This window comes from Miniopterus schreibersii (assembly GCF_964146895.1).
Source record: "Miniopterus schreibersii genome assembly, chromosome: 5".
NCBI lineage: Eukaryota > Metazoa > Chordata > Mammalia > Chiroptera > Miniopteridae > Miniopterus > Miniopterus schreibersii.
Genome location: NC_138106.1, coordinates 3992881 through 4016741, shown reverse-complemented (window position 1 = coordinate 4016741; position 23861 = coordinate 3992881). Strand labels below are relative to the sequence as shown.

Genomic DNA, 23861 nt, shown 5'->3' with positions numbered 1-23861 from the left:
GGGGAAAGGAGTCCAGTGATGCGATGACTCCCAGGGCCTCAGGTTGGACTGGGAGTGGCATTCCAGCTGCACCCTGTTCCTGCACCTTAGGGGATGCTAGGCCTCTCCTGGCACTGGGTGCTGACTGCAGGAGCAGGCCCAGCCTTGTCTTCTGTGGGACCCAGTGCCTAGTCCCAGCTGGAGTGGCCCAAGAGCGGATGTGTGGAGGAGGCAAGCTTTTCCTGTAAGACCAGGGAAGAGCCTGGTCTGTAACTTCAGGGAAGCGTGGGAGGCCAGGTGTGGGGTGAGGGGAAGGAGAGATCCCCACAATTCACTCCTAATTGAATGAACATGTGTATGAAATCAGGACTACCTAGCAGTCCTGACAACAAGCTCTGGGGGCTGCATGGTGGGCCTGACAAGCTCAGTGACTAAAGTAACCTCACGGGGTGATCTGATCTAAATTTCTAGCTGGGCAGGTCGTGGGTAATCACATCCCAGGCCTATAGCTTCCTTAGTAAAGGTCAATCTGTTACCTTAAGCCCTGTCCATTGTTCTTATGCATCCAGGATGAGATACCTTTGAAAAGTCAGAGAAAATGTCTTTTCCAAACCCCTTGAGGGCATAACCATACTGGCACCAGTGGACGACCAAAAACCTCTCAGTGTTACCTTGTTGCCCACATGCCGTCTCTGTTTAGTAATAAATGCCAAATGTTAACTGTCCTGTACTCACCGATGTAATGTAGTCTGTGTCTCTCCAGTTTGCTCCGTTAGTGGACATTTCCCATGTGCTGTCACAGCTCCTTGCTGGGGATTAAGTGTGTCCCGTGTGACGCCACCTGGAGAGGATTCTGAAGCTTCCTCCTGGTGTCCCCTGGACTCACTCTACACGGCGTTTTCCTGCAATGATTTTGCTTTGTGTCCCTTTGTCCTAATAAATCATAGCCCTCCGTTCTCCGAGCCTAGCAGATCCACGAGCCGGGGCTCGGGGTTCCCTGACATGTGGTCCTTTACAGAAGAAGTCTGCTGAGTCCATTCTTCATACTCAAAAACACTACATTGTCACACCTCAGAAAATAATTATTCTGCACTGTAACCCAACGTCTCGTCTGTATACCAGCTTTGCCAATTGACCCCAAAATGACTTGTACAGCTTTTTCTTTGAACCAGGGTCCAATCGGGATTCGCACAGCATCTGCATGTCCCCTCCTTCATACAGGCATCCAGTCACTCCTGCCTTCGCCCGCGGCATTTACTCTGCAGACAGGACAGTTGTGTCGCGCTCTGTCCGGCCCGGGGGCGAGTGCCCTCTGGGGCACCGCGCAGGCTTCCTCCGGCCCTGACAGCCCGGCTGCAGCCCCGAGGCTGCGTGAGGCGCCGGGGCTGCGCGGGAGGGGCGCCTGCGGCGACGGCAGGGCGCTTGTGTGGCGGCCGCGGCTCCTGCAAACCCCTTTCTTTCGCCCTCGCGCCCTTTCCTGATGACCCCGCCCCAGGGAAAGAGTCCTGGGGGCGCAGGGTCCTCTCCATCCTCCGCGTCCTGCTCGGCGCCACAGCGCCCTCCGTCCGCAGTCGGGTGGAACTGCAGCCCCCTGACCTCTCCTGAACGCCCCGGCCTCGTGCTGTCCTCGCGGGGTCCGGCCGCTAGGCGGCGATGGCGCGCGGTCACGGCGGGGCCCTCGCAGGCGTATGACGTCACTGGCGCGTCCGGGCGAGGCCGGCGCGGTCTTGTGACGTCACGGCACGCGCCCAGGCGAGAGCGAAGGCGCGCGGCCGAGGGTCCCCGGGGCTTTCTGAGGCGCTCGCCATGGTTTCGCGGGTGCAGCTGCCCCCCGAGGTCCTGCTGGCGCAGCGCCTGGCAGGGAACGAGCAGGTGACCCGGGACCGGGCGGTGAGGAAGCTCCGGAAATACATCGTGGCCAGGACTCAGCGGGCTGCAGGTGGGCGCGCGGCCGGCGGTTGTGGGGCCGCCTGGGCGGCTGGGCCTGGCGGGGGCGCGGGGCACCGGGGGCCTGGCGGGCCCACGGGCGGTGCTTCCCGCTGCCCCGCGGCATTTGTCACTAATTCTCCGTGTGTAACTAGTAGGTTGTCATTTGAGGTGCGCCGCAGTCTGCGCAGCGCGGGGGCGGAGAACATGCTCGTTCCCCGTCTCCGCAGCAGAGGGTCTGCAGGCGTGGTGCCCCGGCAGCCACTCCGGCTTCAGCGGGGCTCTGGTTAGAAATGCACATTCTTGTCTCATCCCAGCCTTGCTGAGTCAGACGCCGGCCGTAGGGTCAGCATCTCTAGGTTATGAGCCCTCCAAGTGACTCCAGTGCTAGTGCTGAAATCTGAGATCCACTCACTGCTCATTGAACACAGGAGCTCAGTAAATGCTTTGAGTGCTTTTATGTACCTTCCAGCCTTGCTAGCCTGATGATTTAACTTTTCCGTTTGGAATTTGAAGCGTAATGCAGAATAGCACACAAACCCCAAGTGTAACACTGGATGAATGATCAACAGATTCACCGTCCAGCTCAGGAGATGGTGACTTGCTGAATTTTGAATGTCTAAAAATGGAGTAAGATGCCTGATACTTGTAGATTCTTAGTGTTTATTGATAGAATGAAATGGCAGTTACCTGAGGGAGTCCCCGCAGGCCCAGGCCCACTGGGTTCAGAGTTAGGAGGAAGGCTTGAGAGGGGTGGACCAGATCCCTTTGCTGTCATAGGACTTTGGCCTAGTTCAAGGAGTCACCTTTCTCTGTCTTCATCCCTGGTACTAAAAGGTTGGGGTTCACTTCGCCTGAGTGTTGCTGTTTTTCGTGCAGGTGGTTTCACTCATGACGAGCTGCTGAAGGTTTGGAAAGGACTGTTTTATTGCATGTGGATGCAGGACAAGCCGCTCCTCCAGGTGAGTGTATGGGAAGGCAGAAGAAGCTGGAGCAGCAGTGTCAGTAGGAGGGCAGGTGGGCTTGTGGTGGACTCTGGGTGAAGTTTTACGGCTTCGATGCTTTTTTTTTAATGGCTGGAGAGCGAGAGCCTTGGGTTAGAGAGGGTCTTATACTTGCTGAGTGGAGCACTGTAGCCATACACACAGCTGTTTGTCAGTGCAAGTCATTGTAGGGTTGAAGCCTGGATTATCTGTCTTGTGTTTGTGAGAAATCACAAACTGAACCCTAAAATGATAGAAACCAAGGGAGAAAGTCCAAGTCTTCTGAGACACAGACTTTTCCTGCAGTCATTTTTTTTAAAAAAAACATATCTTTATTGATTTCAGAGAGAGTAAAGGAGGGGGAGAGAGAGAGATAGAAACATCAATGATGAGAGAGTCATTGATCGGCTGCCTAGCCCGCAACCCAGGCATGTGCCCTGACCAGGAATCGAACCAAGATCTCCTGGATCCTAGGTCGATTCTCAGCCACTGCGTCATGCCCGACTGGGCAGACTTCTTTATTTTATAGTGATGCTTGTTGCTGGGAAATCTGTTTCCTCATAAACTGCAGTGGGCCCCCATTTTTACTGCAGTTAGGCAGGGTCTGGGTTCTGCTGGGTCTCAGCTCTTCCAAGCCCCTCTGGGAGACCCAGGAGCAAGGGCGGGGTGGGAGGGACTCTTGCTTTACCTGAAGCTATGCATCCAGGTGATGGCGAGCAGGCTTCTAAACCTCCGGGGGAGGGGGGGAAGGGGGGACAGACTGAGATCCACCACACAAAGGGGGCTTCTGAATGTTGACATTTAAAGATTTTGTAAAAAGTAATATAAAATTTGGTTTCTTTATAATTGTTTTCTAATTTTGAAGGTGATACATGTTCAGTATAAAAAAACTCAAAAAATTTATAAGACTGAAAAAGCAAGTTTAATTCCAACCGACAATTTTTAAGATGTTGCATTGTTCTGTGCACATGGTACGAAGGTGGTGTCATATCATGATATTTGCAAACTGCTCTTTATTTCACTGACAATGCACCAAAAACATTGTGTGTCTGCTGCTGCATGGTCTTGGGGGTGCGGCAGGGGGAAAGGGGCTTAGAAGCAATGTATTTTGTATTGATTTATAATTAAAAAGTATACATTGAAGGAGTTTATTTCAAGCACATGGGTACTAAAACTAGTCCGCAATTGTTAGAATAGCTAGTGAACCAGAGCCTTCCGCTTACAGGCCAAGGTTGCTAGGACTTTTGATCTTCTGAAAGCAAAGTTAAAATCTTGTCCCTGGCTGCCTTTTTCCCATATGAAAAAGATCAGGAGGAGTTGTACTTTAGTTACCTGAATTTTTCTAAGTTTAGAATCCTTGTGGGTGACTACACTGGGGCAGGAGTCCTCTGGTTTTGAGTGGTTGTCATCCCTAAGTCCCCATGAGGACCTTGAGGCCCAGGGTCTCACGCATTTCAGGACCTTGGACTGTGGGTTCCCCAGTAGGTAGCTAGTGACTGAAGCGGAATTAAGTGTTAAAGGGACAAGTGTGCTGTAGCTGACTTTTCATTGGTTTGTCATTACGGAGGTAGTTTCATCTTTGTTGTTACCAGCAGTTGAGCCCAGAGGTCATTTTGAAGGGCTGGGCCCCTGGGTGGCCAGTGCTGCTGGTGTGGTCTCCTCTGCCCTTTCTCTTCCTGACACAGCATCTGTTACCAGTTTGTTTTTGGTAAGCTTCGTTAGCATTGTCAGCAGCCCCGGGAGGAGGGCTCTCGCACCTGCCCTGGCCTCTGCTCCTTTTTCCCCGAGCATCACTTTTCCATCCCTACCCAGTGAATCCCCACTGTTGCCGTGCACCCACATCATCCAGGCAGCTCCTTAAAGAACACCCATTCTCCAGCTCGGGTATAGGGACCTGTGTGTCATCAGGTGCCCAGGTATTCAGATGCACCCAGACCACTGAGATGGGTCTCTGGAGCTCTCTGAGCTGGGAGCCCAGGCCTCTGTGACCACTGAAACCAATGTGCCAGGGAGAGGTCTGTTGTGACTTCATGGGCCGTGTACTCGGTGAAGCAGGACCCAGGAGCTAGCTCATCCCCCTTCCATGACCTCTATCTCCTTTCTCAGCATTTGCTGTGTCCTCGTGTGCCTTCCTGAGCAGTTCCACAGAGGTGGGAGGGGGTGAGACACGGTGGTGGCAGCCTCCTGTCACACCAGGCCTCTCTCCTGCAGTCGTCTCAAGGATAGAGGAAGGTCCTGTGAGTGCTTACACATCTTACACTTTGCAGCTGAGCATCAATTATGCCGTATGTTTTATTGCTGATAAGGTCCCACAGATCGGTAGTTGCCAGGGTCCTTTGTAGTGGGACAGACCAGTGTGCAGTTGAACATGGGCGTGTTGGAGGACAGGGTGTCTGCTCCATATAGGCAGAGGACACCAGTGCCCTGGTGCCTGTCATGACTGCCGCTGTATTTGCTCATTTCTTTCTTTAGACAGATCGAGCAGCTGTTGGAGCTTCTGACGACTGAGATCCTGCACCCTGACAGCCAGGCCCCCAATGGGGTGAAGAGCCAATTCATTGAGATCTTCCTAGAGGAGCTGGCCTGAGTGGGCGCGGACAAGGTGAGGACGGCTGGGGTGTGGGTGGGGGATGGGCAGGTTGCCAACTGAGCTCCCTCCCGCCTTTGCACCACTTGCCCCTTAAGGCTTCTGAGAAGGTTTTGGGATCAGTAGAAAGAAAACCAAGCCTCACTCAGCAGGGAGTCAGTTTCCTGAACTTGTCACCACCCCTCCCATCCTGAGAAATGCGACCAAAAGAAGAATGGGAACCGGTTTCCCTGAATTGGAGTGCCATGCAGCATGGGGTGCCGACACCTCCCCCACGATGGCACCAGCTGCAGAGAGCAACGGCTGGACTTATATATGGGACTCACAGGGAACAGCCCTGTAGGAGCGAGGCTCCCACGAAACCAGGTGTCCATACACCTGTCCTCCTACAGAGCCGGGACTGGGAGGGCCCTGCCTGCTCTGCTGTGTTCACTGTTTCATCACATGGGTGCCTCCTGGGTTGGTGTTCTGTGCACATGAGAGTGCCACCTGATTGGTGTTCTCTGCACAGCGTTAGAATGACATGGGGGCTGGGGTCACACCCACTGACCCAGAGAGCAGCCCCACAGGCTGCTTCTCACTGCCCCCCTGCATCTGTGGAGGAGCACACATGCACAGATACACACTCACACATGCACACACGCACTCACATAGTCATGCACTCCCGCATTCACACATTGCTCACACATGTATATGCTGGCACACTTGCTCACACACAAACACACTTCAGTAAGTTCACAGTCTCTACAGCTCCAGGTGCCCTGGTTACTCAGGCTCCCTCCACATCACGTGAGCCGGCCCCTCATCAGCTGCACAATTATCCCTAGTCCATCCTGCCTGTAGTCATCTGGGGCTCCCATCTTTACTTTCTCCCCTGGGGTGGGGCATCCACTGTGGGGAGCTGAGGGCACCAGTCGGGCCCTGAGTCCTGGGTTCTGTCCAAGTGAGCCTCCGTGGGTGACATTACCCCCCCACCACATAGTGCAGGAGGTGAGCAGGCAGGAGGGCAGGCTGGGGCCCAGGCCTGGGCTGGCCGTCTGCTGGCGAGGATCTGGGGTCCCAGCAGGCCATGCTGTCCCCCAGGGCACCCTGATGGCTCCATGGCGATAGAGCGCATCCGCATGGACATTCGCAAGGTGGACGCTGTCTTTGTGGGCACCGGGGACCTCTTTGCCGCCATGCTCCTGGCGTGGACACACAAGCACCCCAACAACCTCAAGGTCAGCAGGGCGTACCCCTCCTGCTACAGCTGATCTGTTCATCTCTGTGGGGAGTGGTTACCACGTCCAGAGAGCTGGAGGGCTCAAGGTGTACTTGAGCTTGGTGGGGGGGGGCCGGCAGTGGTTTCCTTGGCATGTCCCACATGTGGGCTGAGTCCCACCCGGCCCTGCTCACCACGTCTCTTGTGCCTGAGCAGGGCGCCTGGCGCAGCCCACAGTGTCCTGTGCCAGCTGAAATCTGAGGGCTTTGGCTCAGGACTGAGGTGCTGCAGCCTCGGTAACGGGGAGCCTTCTCCAGCAGAGTGGCCAGTGCGAGCATGTCCTCAAATGTAGTCGCTGGGCTGGTTTGGTAAACTGGGGTGCGAGGTCTCTCCTGTGCGCTTCCTGGTCCAGCTCAGGACCCAGAGGCACAGTGTTTGAGCTCCTCCTGCGTCGTGTGCAGCCTCATGGTACCTTATCAAGTCATTCTGTGTGACGCCCCATCAGCTGACAGGCAGGTCTGTCCTGGATCAACGTAGAAATGTCAGGTGTGCAAGGCCTGCTGTCCCCCGAATGTGGGAAGGGCAGTTGTGGGGGGCAGGGGTAGGAGAGAGGAGCCAGACTTCCGGTTTCACCCCCTCCTGCCTCCCCTGATGGCCAACCGGCCGTGAGAGCAGACCTCCCAGTGTGATTGGCAGCAGCGGGAGCTCCATCTAGTCCAGGCAGTGGCATCGTGGTACCAGAGGAGGTCTCGCTGCTGGGCCTCTGAAGGCAGAGTCTGGGCTTGGGAGAAACTCCAGATCCTGGAGTCAGGGAGGGAGTTCTCGCTTCCCAGCACCTGCTAAGCCCGGAGTCTGTGAGACTTTGACTGTGCCCGATGACCGTGGTCAACCTCGGGGCAGGAGGTCTTTCCCATGTAGATTCTTTATAATTAATTCCAACCAGAAACACTTATTAAGCACCTACTACATGCCAGGCAGTATTGAGGGTCCTGAGTCACAAGCCCTCCCCAGAGCTGTCTGTGGTCCAGAGGGGGCAGTTTAGTTAGTTAGCCAGGCATCTGCTTGGCTGTTCTGTGCGGGGAAGGCCCAGCTAGTTGGGGGAGCATGTGGCCAGGCCAGCGCCCCATGACTGAGGGTGGAGACAGTGCTCTTGCAGGCAGCTGTGGGGAACACGGTGAGTGGACGGTCCTGAGTGTGGCAGGGGCTGAGTGGTTCCTCCCCCCACAGGTGGCCTGTGAGAAGACTGTGTCAGCCATGCACCACGTTCTGCAGCGGACCATCAAGTGTGCAAAAGGTACCACTGGCTGGCCCGTGGGGCACCTCTGCATTCCTGAGAGCCTCTTGCATTTGAGGCCTGGGGTAGAAAGGTGGGAGGGGAAGAGGCAGCTCTTACTCTGCTGTGAATGGGGTCCCCGTGGCTCCTGCTGTCCCCCTGGCCTTGGCCTTTAGGAATGGCGGCCACGGCTGGAGCTCCCCGCTGAGCCGGGAACTCCAGAGGCGATCTCCCTGCCCTGCCCGGACACTAACGCTTTGTTTGTTCTGTAGCCCAGGCCGGGGAAGGCCGCAAGCCCAGCCCGGCCCAGCTGGAGCTGAGGATGGTCCAGAGCAAGAGGGACATTGAGAACCCGGAGATTGTTGTCCAGGCCACGGTGCTGTGAGGGCCTCCTGGGCCCACCCGCTGACTGACACAGTGTGTCGGCGTCTCCCTCTCCATCCCTGTGAGAAATGTAACGTCTGCCTTAGAGCTGTGACCTACACTTGGTATTTTTTTTCTGTTGTGTGTCCAGCATCAACTGGTCTTAATTGTGAAAACGTGCCAGTCGTGCTTTTTAAAAATAACAGAGTGATCACAGAAATCTGTAACTTGCAGACCCAGCTCCCTCCCCGACAGAGGCTCCTGGGCCTCCCTGGAAAACCAGCTTGGTGGTCACCCTCTTGGGGGCATCCTCCCCAGCTGGGGGTTGGGTACCTGGTGGGAGGGACCGCTGCCCCCAGAGGGCCACATGGACTCCCACCATTGAATTTACCCTGTGCAGCTTGAGCTGGGCCCTTGGCTGCAGTCGGGTGTGGGCTGTATCTGTGTGTGTCTGAGCAGGAGTTTTGTGTTCACCGTTTGCGTCCGGGTGAATTATGCCAAATGCCTTTGTTGTCATTCTGACCCTTCCCTCCTGGTTCTTGCTTTAGGGTTTTTGTTCCTACTTTGCTGTTCAGGGGTAGGCCCCTGGGCGTTTGTTTCACCACGTGGACAGGATAATGCCCATTGGCCCAGACACCCACAGGTCTGCACAGTCACTTTGGAGGGGACCTTCCCAGGACCCCGAAAATTCAGTCAGTCCACAAATCTCATCACGAGTATGAGCAGAACTACCTTGTAACCCACAAGTGTCTGTAGGGCCCCGCTGAGCAAGGTGTGGAGATGCCAGTAAAGGGAAGGCTGGTGCAGGGCCGAGGGTGTCTGGAAAGATGCCACATTGGGGTCCTTCTGGAAAATTCACCTAGTTTATGGCACATTAGCTCATGCACTGTGTGTTTGCCACCCACTGCTGGTGACATGCATCGTGCCATGGGGGTTAGTGTTCAGATAGGTACGGAAAGCAGAGGAGGGCACCTGCTCCCACAGTTGACACGGTTCACCCCTAGGCCCTGACACTAGTCCAGTTGTCCACTGCCAACATGACCTCCTTGGCTCCACTTGCCCAGAATTTTGGCGTGCCCTGGGCCTCGCTGCAGGCAGGGGTTCCCTCTCCAAAAACTCAGCCTGCCTCGAAGGCACTCCCCCACCCCCTACTCTCAGGGTGCAGAGGTTTGCACGTCCTGGGAGCCCACAACCTGGAGGGGACAGGGAGATACAGGCACGGGGGCCTTGATGTGGCCCCTGGGAAACAAAGTTCCTGAGGGCAGCCCTTGCCCCCCACACACGGTTCCGTGCCCACAGGCAGGAGCCTGCACACCTCCAGTAGCACAGTCTTCACTTTGTAGAAAATACCCTGTAAAGAAGGGATGCCACTCTCCATGGAGCTCCCAGCACCATTCTGCTGTTTCCTCGCCCACTGCCCACTCCTGAGTGTCTTACCTCCCATGCAGTAGTGCTCGCGTGGCCTGTGCACAGGGTCGGAGCACCTGCCCCTGACTCGGCCCCTGTGTCCGAGGACCGGGTTTCTCAGAGCCCAGGGGCAGTGCCCTGCTTCCTGGTCCCTGCAGGGTCCACTGGGCAAGGAGGAGGGAGTGGCCTGCAGCCTGGTGGGGGTGCAGCATCCCCTACAGGGTGCTCGTAGGGACCAGCCAGTCACCCAGGGCCCTGGGCCTTTAATGGCAAATTCTGCCCCTGCGAAGTAGAGCTGGGGAGACGGCCAATGAGAAAAAAGTTTTCTTTTTTTATTTCAATAGTGAGAGCCATATATGCCTGGGCAAAGAACCGAATGTATCTGTCTTCCGTGAGATGCTGAAAACCCCCCAGAAAGTGAGGTTGTGGGTGTTGGGCCTATGCCCTGTGTGCAGCCAACGTGAAGGGAAGCGTGCTCCGCGGACAGTGCTCGGTTCTTGGTTCTTTAGTTTTATTTCAGGGGCTTGGCCCCACTTTCGGTTTTGTTCTTTTACTTCCCTATGCTCCCCATAGAGTGATGAGACTTAGTCCCTCGTGGAGCTTCTGTACAGCCATGAACCAGGCAGGGTCTGAGACTTTCTCTTCTGTGCCCTTTGGCTGTAAAGCCCCAACCATGGGGAGAAGGGGCTGAGCTGTCTGTACTAAGAGAAGGACCTTGGGGACCCCGGGAGCCTCCACAGGGTGTGAGGCTCCTGTGGAAACCTGAGCTTCCTCGGGAGGCCGAGCTCCACGTTCCCACGCCCACGTTGCTGAGCCTGAGTTTTATGGGCTCAAACTTGGCACATGTGCCGCTTGTCACACCCACAGCTGAGGCCCTGGCTGCCTGTGTGTAGAATCCCCATCCAGATTTTAAGCCTGTCCCCTGGCGGTAGTTTTTCACACAGGTTAGGTCCAAATTAGAATTGATCCTTGTTTTTACTTTCCATAGCTTAAAACCTGAAAAATTATGGTAATTCATGTTAACGTGGGAGATTGTTGTCAGAGTGCAGATTTCAGTACTTGCCAGTGTTCCCCAAATCCTTTGTCAAAGGTGTTCCACAAACTGGCTGTGGTTTACTGTCCCACGTTATGTTTTTATTGAGGTCAAAGTCACATGACACACACCTAAGGATAAGGAGTCATTGATCGGCTGCCTCCTGCATGCTCCCTACCGGGGATAGAGCCCGCACCCCGGGCATGTGCCCTGACAGGGAATGGCACCATGATCTCTTGGATGCCAGGTTGATGCTCAACCCCTGAGCCACGCTAGCTGAGCACACGGAACCATCTTAAAGTGCACAGCACAATGGCATTTAGACCTCAGACTTGTGTAACTGCCACCTCTCTCATTTCCCAAATGTCTTACCACCCTGGGAGCACAGCCTGGACTCAGTCCACATGGGCAGTGAGAGCTGTGTCCTTGGGGGCTCCCTGCCTGCAGGGCTTGGGCTGTCAGCCCTGCTTAGCACCCAAATGCTATCTCCCCCTGCCTGTCCCTGGAAGTCCCAAGTAGGAACAGTGCTAGGTCATCACTGCAGTGAAAACTTGCTTGACTCTGTTTGCTGAGACTAAGAGCGTCTCCTGAAAGTGTTTTATTCCTACAGTTCATGGACAGATTGGGATACACACAGCTCATTATTCAGAGATTCCTTACTGCTGCACTCCAGGCTCTGCATGCTGACCATCCCACCCCTCCATGCCCTCCACGACCTCACACCCAGACAGCCTGACTCTGCACCAAATGCCGGGCGCCCCAGGAAAGCCACACGGGGTTCAGAAGTGTCAGACCCACGTTAATCCTCAGGTACACATCTACCTTGAGCCTGAGCCACACAGATAGAAATTTCACCACTCATTACTCATACTCTGGGGCACTTTTTTGAATCCTACTTCATACAAACACATTGGGCAAAACAACCAGTGGTCTGACTTCACTGTGGGCATGACCCCAGTGGAAACCAAGAGCATTGTTGAAACAGACATGCTCTTGCCAGATGCTCAGGCTCTGAGCACATGTAGCTCAGCTCGTTGGACGAGCTCATGGACTCCCAGGCTCACAGGGCTCAGGACATCTCCACAGGTGGTTTGCAGGACACACTGGTACCAGTGTCATTGCATCTGCGTATAGCTATGGAAACGTAAAGTCTATGATTGTGTCAGCATGTCTAGAGCTCATGGTCCAGAATTGGTTTCTTCAAATCCTCTTATTTATGCGGGGAAACCAAGGTCTGGAGACAGGAACCAGAGTCCCGGCAACAGTGTGTAGAGCTGTGGTTAAAATGGGCTCCTGGAATCCTGGGCCCACCACCCACTTCCTGTAACCCAGGGCAAGCTTGCTGGGTTCTCCTCCTCAGATGGAAGGGGTCTCAAGGTGGCTCAGGCCAGCATGTGGTCATGAAGGAACTTTACAAACATGTCTGGATACATCTACCTAGTGATTGTGGTTTTAGATGAAGAAAAAAATTCCAAAACAAAGGAGGGAATTTGCAAACACTTAAAAATATATGTATTTAGAGGTAACCTAAGCCCTCTTTGAAAGCAATTTAGTTAAGATCATTGATTGGGGGGAAATTACACTATTAGAGTCAGAAATAAAGACACCAGATTGGTGCAGAACAGCCCCTCCATCAGCTGTGGCACAGCATAGAGACATTGCTCATTCAGGACCCAAACATGATCACAGACGACAGAACCACGTGGATGATGGGCTCAGTTCAAGATTCAGAACTAGAAATAGGCCAGCTCATCTTTCTTGGTCTTGTTGGTCTGATAGCCGTGCAAGGCCAAGGGCTTGTTCTCATGTGGGAGACTTTCATACACACGAATGTGTATATAGTCATCATCTCCAACTTGAACCTGCAAAGAGAGAGTCGGGTGAGGGGGGCAGGTGCTGCCTTGGACCCCAAGTCTCCATGTTTGATTGGACTGTGTGCGCAAGGCCCTGGGTGGCTGTGTCCCTTCAGGGCATCAGCAGTCAGGCTGACGACATTCCCATCTTCCTCCTTCAGGAGTGGCAGATGCCCATCACCCCAGCCAGGACCCTTGGCACCCTACATTTGCTCCTCAGAGCTCTTAGTTTTCCGAAAGGCTCAGTCCTCTCCTCCTTGGAGGCCTGCATGCGTGCATGCACGCTCATTTTATTTTTTACTACTTTTAAAATGGTTTTATTGACTTTGAGAGAGAGAGGAAGGGAGAGAGAGAAACATCGATGGGAAACACCCATCAGCTGCCTCCTGCATGCCTCCTACTGGGGATCAAGCCTGAAATCTGGGCACGTGCCCTGACCAGGAATCGAACAGGCAACCTTTTGGTGCAGGGAGGACTCCCCACCAACTAAGCGCAATGGCCAGGGCATGCACACTCATTGGAGAGAGGAAGAGCCCCTTGAAGGCGGGGGCTGCTGCAGGACCCCTTTATCTTTTAGTTACTTTTTGTTACTCCTCATTGGAATATATTTTTTCCATTGATTCTTTAGAGGGAAGGGAAAGAGGGAGGGGGGGACAGAGAGAAACATGGATGTGAGAGGGACACATGGATTGGTTGCCTCCTGCACCCGCCCCGACCTGGTCGGGGATCGGACCTGCCTTCCAGGTACCCACCCTTGATTGGGAATCGAACCCGAAAACCTTCGGGGCACGGGCCGCACTTTATCAAATGCGCCACGCCAGCTAGGGCTCCAGGCCCCCCTTTAAGTACCCGAATTGGCACCTGCGGACCCCAGCCTGCGTGAGCGCCCACATAGCCGACACCCACCTTGATGAAGTAGTTCATGCCCGCAACCAACTGGCTCTTGTACTCAGTCGCCTTAAAAGTGCAGAACTTTCTGTTTTCCTTCTCCTCCAGCTGGGGCTTCACCTGGGGGACAGAGGGAAGGAAAGCTCGGTGTCTCCCCTCCTGCAAGGGCCACTGACCCACAGGAGTGGCCAACTCGGGCAAACGCTACCAACCCACCTCTGTGGCCCGCCCCTTCCAGAACCTCTACAAGGTGTCTGCTACTGGCCATGGAGACGAGTCCCACTGGTCGCACTCAGGAGAAAGTGCAGCGACCAATTCCGGAATCCCACTGCCCTTCCCGAGGTGTGCTTTCACTCTCCCACATGCCCTTTCTCTTCTAGGTGTGGGAAATGCTTAGATTTTCATCATTATGACCTATATACAAGCTTATACCCTGTTTTTCTTTTTTGACTTCACCCACAAACAGTTCATTTGGACAACTATATAATTTTTAATTATTCTTTTAAACTTAAAACAGTTTAGAATTTTACTAAAGTTAATTTTAGTTTTAGATTTAATCTTCCAGATTACAGATGGGCCTTAATTGTCTTAACTTTCTCCTACGGGGCACTTAGGCTGTTCCTAGGCTCTCCTATAACAGATAAGGCAGCGGAGGAAGTGCTGTGCAGGTAAAGGCGCTTTCCTGCATTTCTAGATGACTCCCTGAGATGTAGTGCCTTTGGGCAGAGGCTCATCCTGATCCTAGGTCTCAAACAGGAACCATACTTTTGGTTCACTCCTGTCTCCCAGGATCTTGGCCTCTCATTAGCCGAGCATCTACATGGAGGAAGGAGAGAGCAGGTTGGCTGGTTGGCTGTTTTTTCTTAATTTAAAACCTAATCTAGTTTCCAGGTGTCTGAGTGCTACCTAGATTAACTGGTAGGCACTGGAGCATGTTGCCTTTGGATGGAGTGACCAGACTAGTTCTAGAGGGTTAGAGGATTTTAGTTAACGCTGCTATAGGCAGCAGGCTTGCTGGTGGAAGGGGGCCAAGGGGGATCACCCTCATTACATGCAAGAGAGTCACTGTGGCAAAGGAAGAAAGGCTGCTGGCCTCCCAGAGCCTTCAGGGAGGGGCTCTACCTCGGGGTAGGAAGGGGGAGGAGATTGGAGTCAGGGCAGCTCAGGGCAGGAGGGAGGGTCAGGCGGGGGGAGGCAGGCCCATCCTGCAGCTCCTCTGCCCTCTGTGCAGCCGGCAGGGTTCTCACTGCGGGCCCGCCTGTGTCTCAGCGCTTACCTGTAGCGCCCTTGCTCGTGCAAGGTGCCCTGCTTGGTCTGCAGGGATCTCACCCTGCTGACAGTGGACAAGCCTGAGGGGATGAGTGACACACAAACCCGCTACACAGGCACCTGGGAAGGAACCGCCTCCCTCTTGGCCTGTTTCAGGAGTGGGGGCAGGAAAGCCCCCCGCGGTTTGCAAGGAATGGTGAGAAAACCTAAATGCAGGTGATGCCACGACCTGCGGTGAGAGTTCACTGACCCTGCTGCTGACCAGGAGAAAGATGGGCTGGACTAATGCCAAGGGGAGCACAAGAGGCCCAGGCATGGTTAGGAAGATGCCAGTTACCAGCCCTCAAGGGGTCAGGGGGCAGCAGAGGGCAGGGGAAGGCCAAGGTCAGGACTGGTGGGCACTCCTCCAGGAGGCTGAGACAGAATTTGGGACTTTGACATCCTTCTGGTGGGGCTCCCTCTCTGACCTCTGTTCTCACCTGCAGCCCAGACTGCTTGGGGAAGAGTCAGTACAAATGGTGTCCCTGGCCCGGCCGGGCGTGGCTCAGTGTATGAGCATCGACCTAGGATCCAGGAGATCGGGGTTCGATTCCCAGTCAGGGCATGTGCCCGGTTGCCCGCTCAATCAATGACTCTCTCATCATTGATGTTTCAACTATCTCTTCCTCTCCCTTCCTCTCTCTGTAATCAATAAATACATAGTTTTAAAAAAAAATTAAAAAAACCAAAAACAAATGGTGTCCCTGCCCCTGTCCTCTAAGAGCCACCAGCTAAAGGCCCGACCTGAAGACCTGCCTCCCAACAGCAATGGTGACTGCCCTCTTGTCACTTTCAAGTGACCAACACCCAATTAAGTAGCCCCAAGACAGCAACTCCTCTCTCCTGAATGAGCTTATGCACATTCAAAGTTCCCGTAACAAGTGAGGAATTTCTGAGGCTTGGAAATCAGAACAGCAAGGGAAAGCTGGGCTCAGAGAGCAGTGTGGGGGAGGCCCCAGGAACCCCAGCCATAGATGGCTCATCACCCAGTCCCTGCAAATTCCTCCTTTTCAGTCTCATGGGACTGACTCATCGCCCTTTATGTGGTCAGATGGCGTAAACCACCTGAGCAAAGACGGGTGGCTGCACACTGTCGGGTTAGGGAAGCAGCAGGGACTCCCAGGAGAAAGGTGGGTTTGACTTTTTGTCTCCTCACTCGGAACCCGAGCCTTCCTGTGCCCCACCATCCCACCTGCCCTAGAACCTTCTGTGAAGGCCCCCTAGTGATGCCCCCTTTACAGAGGAGGAAACTGACGCCCAGGGGTCACTCGCTGCCCAGGGTCTGAACCAGGCTCTGCCTCTGCATCCCAGCCTGGTTTCTGTTTGGTTTTAAAAGCCGTATATTTGGAACTAATTTCAAACTTACACAAGTAGTACCAGAGTAAGAGTAGAAGGTTAGGACCCTGCATACCCTTCCCCAGGTTCACTACGGCTCCCCTGCACCCCACCTGCTCTGTCTCCTGGTCTCTGATTCCCACTGAACCGCCTGAGGACAAACACATCAGGCCCTTCCCTCTGGGCGCCCCTGTGTGCTGTCCGAAGAAGTCGAGGCCCTTCAGTGGCTGTCCAAAACCTGCCCGTGTACCTTGTCGGCGATGTCCTGGATCTCCGCAGTGACGGGTCGGGAGGCGGAGCACCCACCGCACATTGTGGGGGCGCTCATGGCGATGCAGGGGGACGGAGGGGCTGAGCGCAAGCAGCAGCAGGTACCGGGCAGGGGACCCGGAGGGTGGTGAGCTGTGCAGACGGCCCTGCGACGTGACTCAGCCGGGTCACATGACACGCGGCGGAAGCAGGCGGGGCACGGGTTTCGCCGTCACTAGGGAGGGGCCGGGCGGGAAGGCAGCCAGCCAGGGGTGGGGCTGGGAGGGCCTCCAGGGGGCAGAGAGTGGGGAGATGGGTGAGGGGCGGGCGCACTGCGCAATGTGGGCCCCCCGCGGAGGGCACCGCCTAGGGACCCAAGATGATGTGCTGCAGTGCACGTCCCCTGCCACCTGGAGTTTGGTGTTGGTCTTACTGGCCATGAGTCCCTGGCTGGGGAGATGGGAGGAGGAGGGAGCAGACCCTGGACGCTGGTGTTTTCCGACTCTTGAGTGGCCCTGACCCCATGCAGAGCAGGATGCCAGGTCGGAGGGACCCAGAGATGAGTGGGAGCTGGACCTGAGAGTCGCAGAGGGCAGTAAGGAGAGAAATCTCTGCCCAGTGGGCACCGGGAATAGCTGGGGAGCAGGGGCTGCCACTGCATCCTGGTGTCCAGGATCAGGCCTCGCCTGACCTCATTCCCGAGTGCATTGGACTGCCTTGCACTCCTCATCTGCAGGACCTGGCAAGTACCCACCTTGTGCCAGCCACTATGGATGTCACCAGCATATGGCCCAGGGATATAGTGAAGGGCTGACATGGCTGAAAAGAGGCGGGGGAAAGGAGTCCAGTGATGCGATGACTCCCAGGGCCTCAGGTTGGAGTGGGAGTGGCATTCCAGCTGCACCCTGTTCCTGCACCCCGGGGCTGCACCTCAGGGCATGCTGGGCCTCTTCCCCCACTGGGTGCTGACTGCAGGAGCAGGCCCAGCCTTGTCTTATGTGGGGCCCAGTGCATAGCCCCAGCTGGAGTGGCCCAGGAGCAGATGTGTGGAGGACGCAAGCTTTTCCCGTAAGACCAGGGAAGAGCCTGTTCTTTTCCCAGTAAGAGCAGGAAAGAGCCTGGTCTGTAACTTCAGGGAAGCGTGGGAGGCCAGGTGTGGGTGGGGTGAGGGGAAGGAGAGACCCCCACAATTCACTCCTAATTGAATGAACGTCTGTATGAAATCATGACTACCTAGCAGTCCTGACAACAAGCTCTGGGGGCTGGATAGTGGGCCTGACAAGCTCAGTGACTAAAGTAACCTCACGGGGTGATCTGATCTAAATTTCTAGCTGGGGCAGGTTGTGGGTAACCACATCCCAGGCCTATAGCTTCCTTAGTAAAGGTCAATCTGTTACCTTAAGCCCTGTCCATTGTTCCTATGCATCCAGGATGAGATACCTTTGAAAAGTCAGAGAAAATGTCTTTTCCAAACCCCTTGAGGGCATAACCATACTGGCACCAGTGGACGACCAAAAACCTCTCAGTGTTACCTTGTTGCCCACATGCCGTCTCTGTTTAGTAATAAATGCCAAATGTTAACTGTCCTGTACTCACCGATGTAATGTAGTCTGTGTCTCTCCAGTTTGCTCCGTTAGTGGACATTTCCCATGTGCTGTCACAGCTCCTTGCTGGGGATTAAGTGTGTCCCGTGTGACGCCACCTGGAGAGGATTCTGAAGCTTCCTCCTGGTGTCCCCTGGACTCACTCTACACGGCGTTTTCCTGCAATGATTTTGCTTTGTGTCCCTTTGTCCTAATAAATCATAGCCCTCCGTTCTCCGAGCCTAGCAGATCCACGAGCCGGGGCTCGGGGTTCCCTGACATGTGGTCCTTTACAGAAGAAGTCTGCTGAGTCCATTCTTCATACTCAAAAACACTACATTGTCACACCTCAGAAAATAATTATTCTGCACTGTAACCCAACGTCTCGTCTGTATACCAGCTTTGCCAATTGACCCCAAAATGACTTGTACAGCTTTTTCTTTGAACCAGGGTCCAATCGGGATTCGCACAGCATCTGCATGTCCCCTCCTTCATACAGGCATCCAGTCACTCCTGCCTTCGCCCGCGGCATTTACTCTGCAGACAGGACAGTTGTGTCGCGCTCTGTCCGGCCCGGGGGCGAGTGCCCTCTGGGGCACCGCGCAGGCTTCCTCCGGCCCTGACAGCCCGGCTGCAGCCCCGAGGCTGCGTGAGGCGCCGGGGCTGCGCGGGAGGGGCGCCTGCGGCGACGGCAGGGCGCTTGTGTGGCGGCCGCGGCTCCTGCAAACCCCTTTCTTTCGCCCTCGCGCCCTTTCCTGATGACCCCGCCCCAGGGAAAGAGTCCTGGGGGCGCAGGGTCCTCTCCATCCTCCGCGTCCTGCTCGGCGCCACAGCGCCCTCCGTCCGCAGTCGGGTGGAACTGCAGCCCCCTGACCTCTCCTGAACGCCCCGGCCTCGTGCTGTCCTCGCGGGGTCCGGCCGCTAGGCGGCGATGGCGCGCGGTCACGGCGGGGCCCTCGCAGGCGTATGACGTCACTGGCGCGTCCGGGCGAGGCCGGCGCGGTCTTGTGACGTCACGGCACGCGCCCAGGCGAGAGCGAAGGCGCGCGGCCGAGGGTCCCCGGGGCTCTCTGAGGCGCTCGCCATGGTTTCGCGGGTGCAGCTGCCCCCCGAGGTCCTGCTGGCGCAGCGCCTGGCAGGGAACGAGCAGGTGACCCGGGACCGGGCGGTGAGGAAGCTCCGGAAATACATCGTGGCCAGGACTCAGCGGGCTGCAGGTGGGCGCGCGGCCGGCGGTTGTGGGGCCGCCTGGGCGGCTGGGCCTGGCGGGGGCGCGGGGCACCGGGGGCCTGGCGGGCCCACGGGCGGTGCTTCCCGCTGCCCCGCGGCATTTGTCACTAATTCTCCGTGTGTAACTAGTAGGTTGTCATTTGAGGTGCGCCGCAGTCTGCGCAGCGCGGGGGCGGAGAACATGCTCGTTCCCCGTCTCCGCAGCAGAGGGTCTGCAGGCGTGGTGCCCCGGCAGCCACTCCGGCTTCAGCGGGGCTCTGGTTAGAAATGCACATTCTTGTCTCATCCCAGCCTTGCTGAGTCAGACGCCGGCCGTAGGGTCAGCATCTCTAGGTTATGAGCCCTCCAAGTGACTCCAGTGCTAGTGCTGAAGTCTGAGATCCACTCACTGCTCATTGAACACAGGAGCTCAGTAGATGCTTTGAGTGGTTTTATATACCTTCTGCCCTTACTAGCCTGATGACTTAAAATTTTCTTCGAAATTTGAAGGGTAACGCAGAAAAGCGCACAAACCCCAAGTGTAACGCTGGATGAATGATCAACAGATTCACGTTTGTAGCCAGCCACCGTGCAGCTCAGGAGATGGTGACTTGCTGAATTTTGAATGTCCAAAAATGCAGTTCGATGCCTGATACTTGTAGATTCTTAGTGTTTATTGAAAGAATGAAATGGCAGTTACCTGAGGGAGTCCCCGCAGGCCCAGGCCCACTGGGTTCAGAGTTAGGAGGAAGGCTTGAGAGGGGTGGGCCAGGTCCCTTTGCTGTCATAGGACTTTGGCCTAGTTCAAGGAGTCACCTTTCTCTGTCTTCATCCCTGGTACTAAAAGGTTGGGGTTCACTTCGCCTGAGTGTTGCTGTTTTTCGTGCAGGTGGTTTCACTCATGATGAGCTGCTGAAGGTTTGGAAAGGACTGTTTTATTGCATGTGGATGCAGGACAAGCCGCTCCTCCAGGTGAGTGTATGGGAAGGCAGAAGAAGCTGGAGCAGCAGTGTCAGTAGGAGGGCAGGTGGGCTTGTGGTGGACTCTGGGTGAAGTTTTACGGCTTCGATGCTTTTTTTTTAATGGCTGGAGAGCGAGAGCCTTGGGTTAGAGAGGGTCTTATACTTGCTGAGTGGAGCACTGTAGCCACACACACAGCTGTTTGTCAGTGCAAGTCATTGTAGGGTTGAAGCCTGGATTATCTGTCTTGTGTTTGTGAGAAATCACAAACTGAACCCTAAAATGATAGAAACCAAGGGAGAAAGTCCAAGTCTTCTGAGACACAGATTTCTCCTGCAGTCATTTTTTTTTTTTCTAAACATATCTTTATTGATTTCAGAGAGAGTAAAGGAGGGGGAGAGAGAGAGATAGAAACATCAATGATGAGAGAGTCATTGATCGGCTGCCTAGCCCGCAACCCAGGCATGTGCCCTGATGGAGAATGAAACCCCGATCTCCTGGATCCTAGGTTGATGCTCAACCGCTGAGCCACACCCGGCTGGGCTGCAGTCATTTTAAAAAGAAAACTTTTTTTGAGTTGTTTTAATTCACAGCAAAATTGAGAGAAAGGTACAGGGATTTCCTGTTACCTCCTGCTCCCCTCCCCACCCTCACCCCATGCATAACTATTTCTGTAATCAATATCTCCCACCATCAGGTACATTTGTTACAATCAATGAACCACATTGACACATCATCACCATCCACAGTCCATAGTTTACCTGAGGAATCGCCCCTGGTGTTGTGTGGTCGGAGGGTTTGGACAAATGTATAATGATATGTATCCATTACTGTGGTATCTTAGAGTAGCTTCGGTGCCCTAAAATGCTAGCCTTTTTAGAATAGTGTGTCTCAGACTATGAATTGTTTACTTTCCTTGAAGATCCCCTAGGTGGTGGGGGCAGTATTTAAAATGCAGATTCCCGTGCTGTATTCCATGCCTACTAAACTAGAGTCTCAGGGGAGTCTCTGGAATTATCTATTTAGCAAGTGCACTAGGTGGTGCTTGGCCAGTGACACAGGCAGGCAGTGAGTAATTTGCAGGGCTCTGGTTAACTCCCTTTTTCTGCTGGTCAGGTGGCTGCATGTCCTGAGGCTCCCTGCTCTGCCTTGCCTTCTCTCATTCCCTCCTTTCATGGCCAGCCTCTGTTGCTCATGGCTCAGCCTTGATCATGAGGGTAGTTACTGCCCTTGTTGCAAGGTTCTGCTGGCCCCAGCTGTAGAGGGAAGCCTTTCACAGCAGGGGTGTAGCCTGCAAACCTCATGCACATTGGGCTGAGCAACCAGTGGAAGCCTATTCTTGTGAGGAGTGGACAGTTGAATGTGTTTGTCTTTCTGCTGTTGCGTATTGTTGTAAGACCACATTTCTTCAGGATTTGCGTTTTTTTTACTGTTTTTTTTACTGTTTCCTGCACAGGAGGAACTAGGAAGGACCATTTCCCAGCTCATCCATGCTTTTCAAACAACAGAGGCACGTGAGTATCCTTACCCTTAGGTAAAGCCAGAGTCGCTGGTCAGTTAGCTACTACACACAGAGGTCTTGGGTTCTAAGATCTTGAGTGAGAGAGAGGCCCCTGGTGTAGCTGGGGTCTGCTGGTGTTTATGTGTGAAACACTTCATTTACCTAAAATACACTAGACTCAGAAGTTTAAAGGGCTAATATCTTCTATTTTAAAACTAAAGTGGCAATCTAGTATGATGTTATCAGGCTGCTTGACTGAATTTCACCTTGATAGTTGTGAGTTCCTCAGTGAGCTTTTCTAACTCTTGTTTCTGTTCTGACCAAGATCAGTAGTTCCCAGCCCTGCTGCTTGCTCATCGGGGTCACTTGGGAGTCTTTAGAAACCTTTGTGTCCAGACCCTGGTCTCTTTAAGTGGAGTTCTCAGGGCGGGGCCTGGGCACCAGCATTTTGGACCTCCCCATGCTGACCTGAGGGTAGCAGCGCCAGGCAGCATCACTGGCATAGGCGCTAGGACCATTGCTGGTGGGTTTAGTTCAGTGAGACCTCAGCAGGTGAAGGATCAAAATTTGGGGGGGAGGGTGCCCAAAAATCACAGGAACTACTTAGTCATCTTGGGAAGGTCTCTAACTACATTGGAGTGATTAGTGGAGGAGACTGTCATCTGTGCTTTTTACCTCCTAAGAACCTGCAGAGGAGTCTGTCCTCAGCTAGTGACACTGAGTTAGTGATCGCAGGCCCACCCATTACTGAACCTTCTGACCGACCCTTTGCTGTTGGCAGAGCCTGTACCAGGAGATAAGAGATGCCTTTTTGTGTCCTGACGTCAAGGTGTGGGCAGGGTTGGTTTCTCCTGAGGCCCCTCTGTTTGTGGCAAGCAGACACTGTCTTCTCCCTGTGTCCTCACATGGTCGTCCCTCTGTGTCTGTGTATGTCCTGAATGGATGAGGGCCGGCCACCAGTGACCTTAATGTATCTTAGTTACCTCTTTAAAGAGGTTCAAATAAAGTCATAATTCTAGGTATGGGGGTTAGAGCTTCAACCCAGGAGTCTGAGGGACACAGCTCAGCCCATAGTACTCTGGCATAGCCATTGTCGGTGGGTTTGGGCTTGATTACTCAGTGCAGCTAGTGGGGCAAGTAGTGAGGTCCGGCAGGTGTCAGGCAAGGCCTCAGCCACGGCCATGGGGAGGCCGAGGGCCTGCGGGGGAAGTGGCCCGAGCAGCCTCCTTTCTCGCTGGTAGCCTTGCATGCTCTTCATACCGGTTCTTCAGAGAATGTGGCTGTCGGTCAGAGTTGTAGGCGAGCTTTTCTTTTCTTTCGGAGGCTCCTCATAGCTCCATTCTAAGCCAAATCCCTGGCATCGCTTCACAGCTCAGCAAACTCGAACTGAGAATGTCAGGTTTCAGGTTGGTTGTGCAGTGTCCTGACCACGTCTTCATAGTCTCTCACTTCCCCAAGTGGCTTCCATGTCCCTCCCTGATTGTCTTCTTGCTTTTTCCTCCTGCAGAGCACCTGTTCCTTCAGACCTTTTGGCAGACCATGAACCGCGAGTGGACGGGCATAGACAGGCTGCGCCTGGACAAGTACTACATGGTAAGGGTTCCCTGCAGTGCCAGCGTGGCGGTGTGGGAAGCAGGTCTGAGCACCCAGCACCTGGATGGGCTGTCCCTCAGAGTTGAGGAGAGAGGGAGGGTTGGGGGTGCCGCATAGAGTGGTCTGGCCTCTGAGCCTCCCACCCTGACAGGCAGAGCTGAAGGCTTCTGGTCAGTGCAGCCACCCTGACGACTGACACATAGTGCAGTGGGTCGCTTGGGGAACCTAGGTCATGTTTAAGTGCACCTGCCTAGGATTGTGCCATTTTTGTCCCATCTCTGAGGGTTGGCAAGTGGGCAAAAATTCAGTCTTTGAAACAGCATCCAGACTTTCAGTTCAGAGGAGGGTAAGACTTCCCTCCTGGGCAGAACCGCAGTGAAGCCTGAATGCCGGCAGAGCTTTGTGGCGTTCATGCTCTGGATGGGGCTCTTGGGGCTGCTTTGGTCCCAGCACCTGAAGTCAGCTTCTGGGCGAGTGCAGTAATGTAATTGTGCAGAATCCAGCTTCTCTTCCTCTTTCCTGTGCTGTGTTCCTGTGAACTTAGGTTACTTATTTGCCCTCAGAAACTTCTCTCCATGTTGAGCTATAGTGTTGTTACTACAGTGGTGTTCACTGAGACTGGGAAGTCCC

The 23861-nt window shown here is 54.5% G+C and overlaps 3 protein-coding genes across 9 annotated transcripts in view; 2 read left to right on the top strand and 1 right to left on the bottom strand.

The window, feature by feature from the left end:
* The window catches only part of CSTB (cystatin B), a gene marked incomplete at its 5' end in the record, with an annotated part of 37121 nt that extends 20535 nt beyond the window's left edge, over window positions 1–16586 (bottom strand). Inside the window, 3 exons of one of the 3 annotated variants that reach the window (XM_081139085.1) lie at window positions 12239–12614; window positions 13512–13613; window positions 16387–16586. In XM_081139085.1, coding sequence (XP_080995211.1) covers window positions 12486–12614; window positions 13512–13613; window positions 16387–16464 — 309 coding nt within the window. In that variant the 3' untranslated portion in view covers window positions 12239–12485. Of the gene's footprint in view, window positions 1–714; window positions 1542–12238; window positions 12615–13511; window positions 13614–16386 lie in introns of those variants that run through there. The other 2 variants (XM_081139082.1, XM_081139080.1) reach the window with 2 other exon arrangements.
* PDXK (pyridoxal kinase) lies at window positions 1692–8832 on the top strand. 3 transcript variants are annotated; one of them, XM_081139076.1, is made up of 6 exons: window positions 1692–1918; window positions 2785–2867; window positions 5361–5490; window positions 6559–6695; window positions 7904–7970; window positions 8222–8832. In XM_081139076.1, exons 4-6 carry the CDS (start codon window positions 6576–6578, stop codon window positions 8332–8334), a joined length of 300 nt encoding a protein of 99 aa, XP_080995202.1. In that variant the 5' UTR covers window positions 1692–1918; window positions 2785–2867; window positions 5361–5490; window positions 6559–6575; the 3' UTR covers window positions 8335–8832. The 3 variants fall into 3 exon arrangements, 2 of the variants coding, with proteins under 2 accessions (XP_080995202.1, XP_080995203.1); XM_081139077.1 differs by having other exon boundaries at window positions 1714–1918; window positions 5365–5490; window positions 8222–8784; XR_013998935.1 differs by having other exon boundaries at window positions 1720–1918; window positions 5365–5490; window positions 8222–8784.
* A 2378-nt stretch (window positions 16587–18964) lies between the features above and the next one.
* Window positions 18965–23861, top strand: part of RRP1 (ribosomal RNA processing 1) — a 45887-nt gene continuing 40990 nt past the window's right edge. For all 3 annotated transcript variants that reach the window (XM_081139070.1, XM_081139071.1, XM_081139069.1), the window contains exons 1-4: window positions 18965–19185; window positions 20067–20149; window positions 21594–21651; window positions 23146–23231. In XM_081139070.1, coding sequence (XP_080995196.1) covers window positions 19053–19185; window positions 20067–20149; window positions 21594–21651; window positions 23146–23231 — 360 coding nt within the window. In that variant the 5' untranslated portion in view covers window positions 18965–19052. The remainder of the gene's footprint in view (window positions 19186–20066; window positions 20150–21593; window positions 21652–23145; window positions 23232–23861) is intronic.

What these genes read in the sequence shown, in the direction of transcription:
- PDXK (XM_081139076.1), top strand. Translation starts at nt 6,576, where the DNA reads ATGGCGATAGAGCGCATCCGCATGGACATTCGCAAGGTGGACGCTGTC. An exon ending in AGCACCCCAACAACCTCAAG is followed by an intron (nt 6,696 to 7,903) that starts GTCAGCAGGGCG and finishes CTCCCCCCACAG; the next exon opens with GTGGCCTGTGAGAAGACTGT. An exon ending in GACCATCAAGTGTGCAAAAG is followed by an intron (nt 7,971 to 8,221) that starts GTACCACTGGCT and finishes TTTGTTCTGTAG; the next exon opens with CCCAGGCCGGGGAAGGCCGC.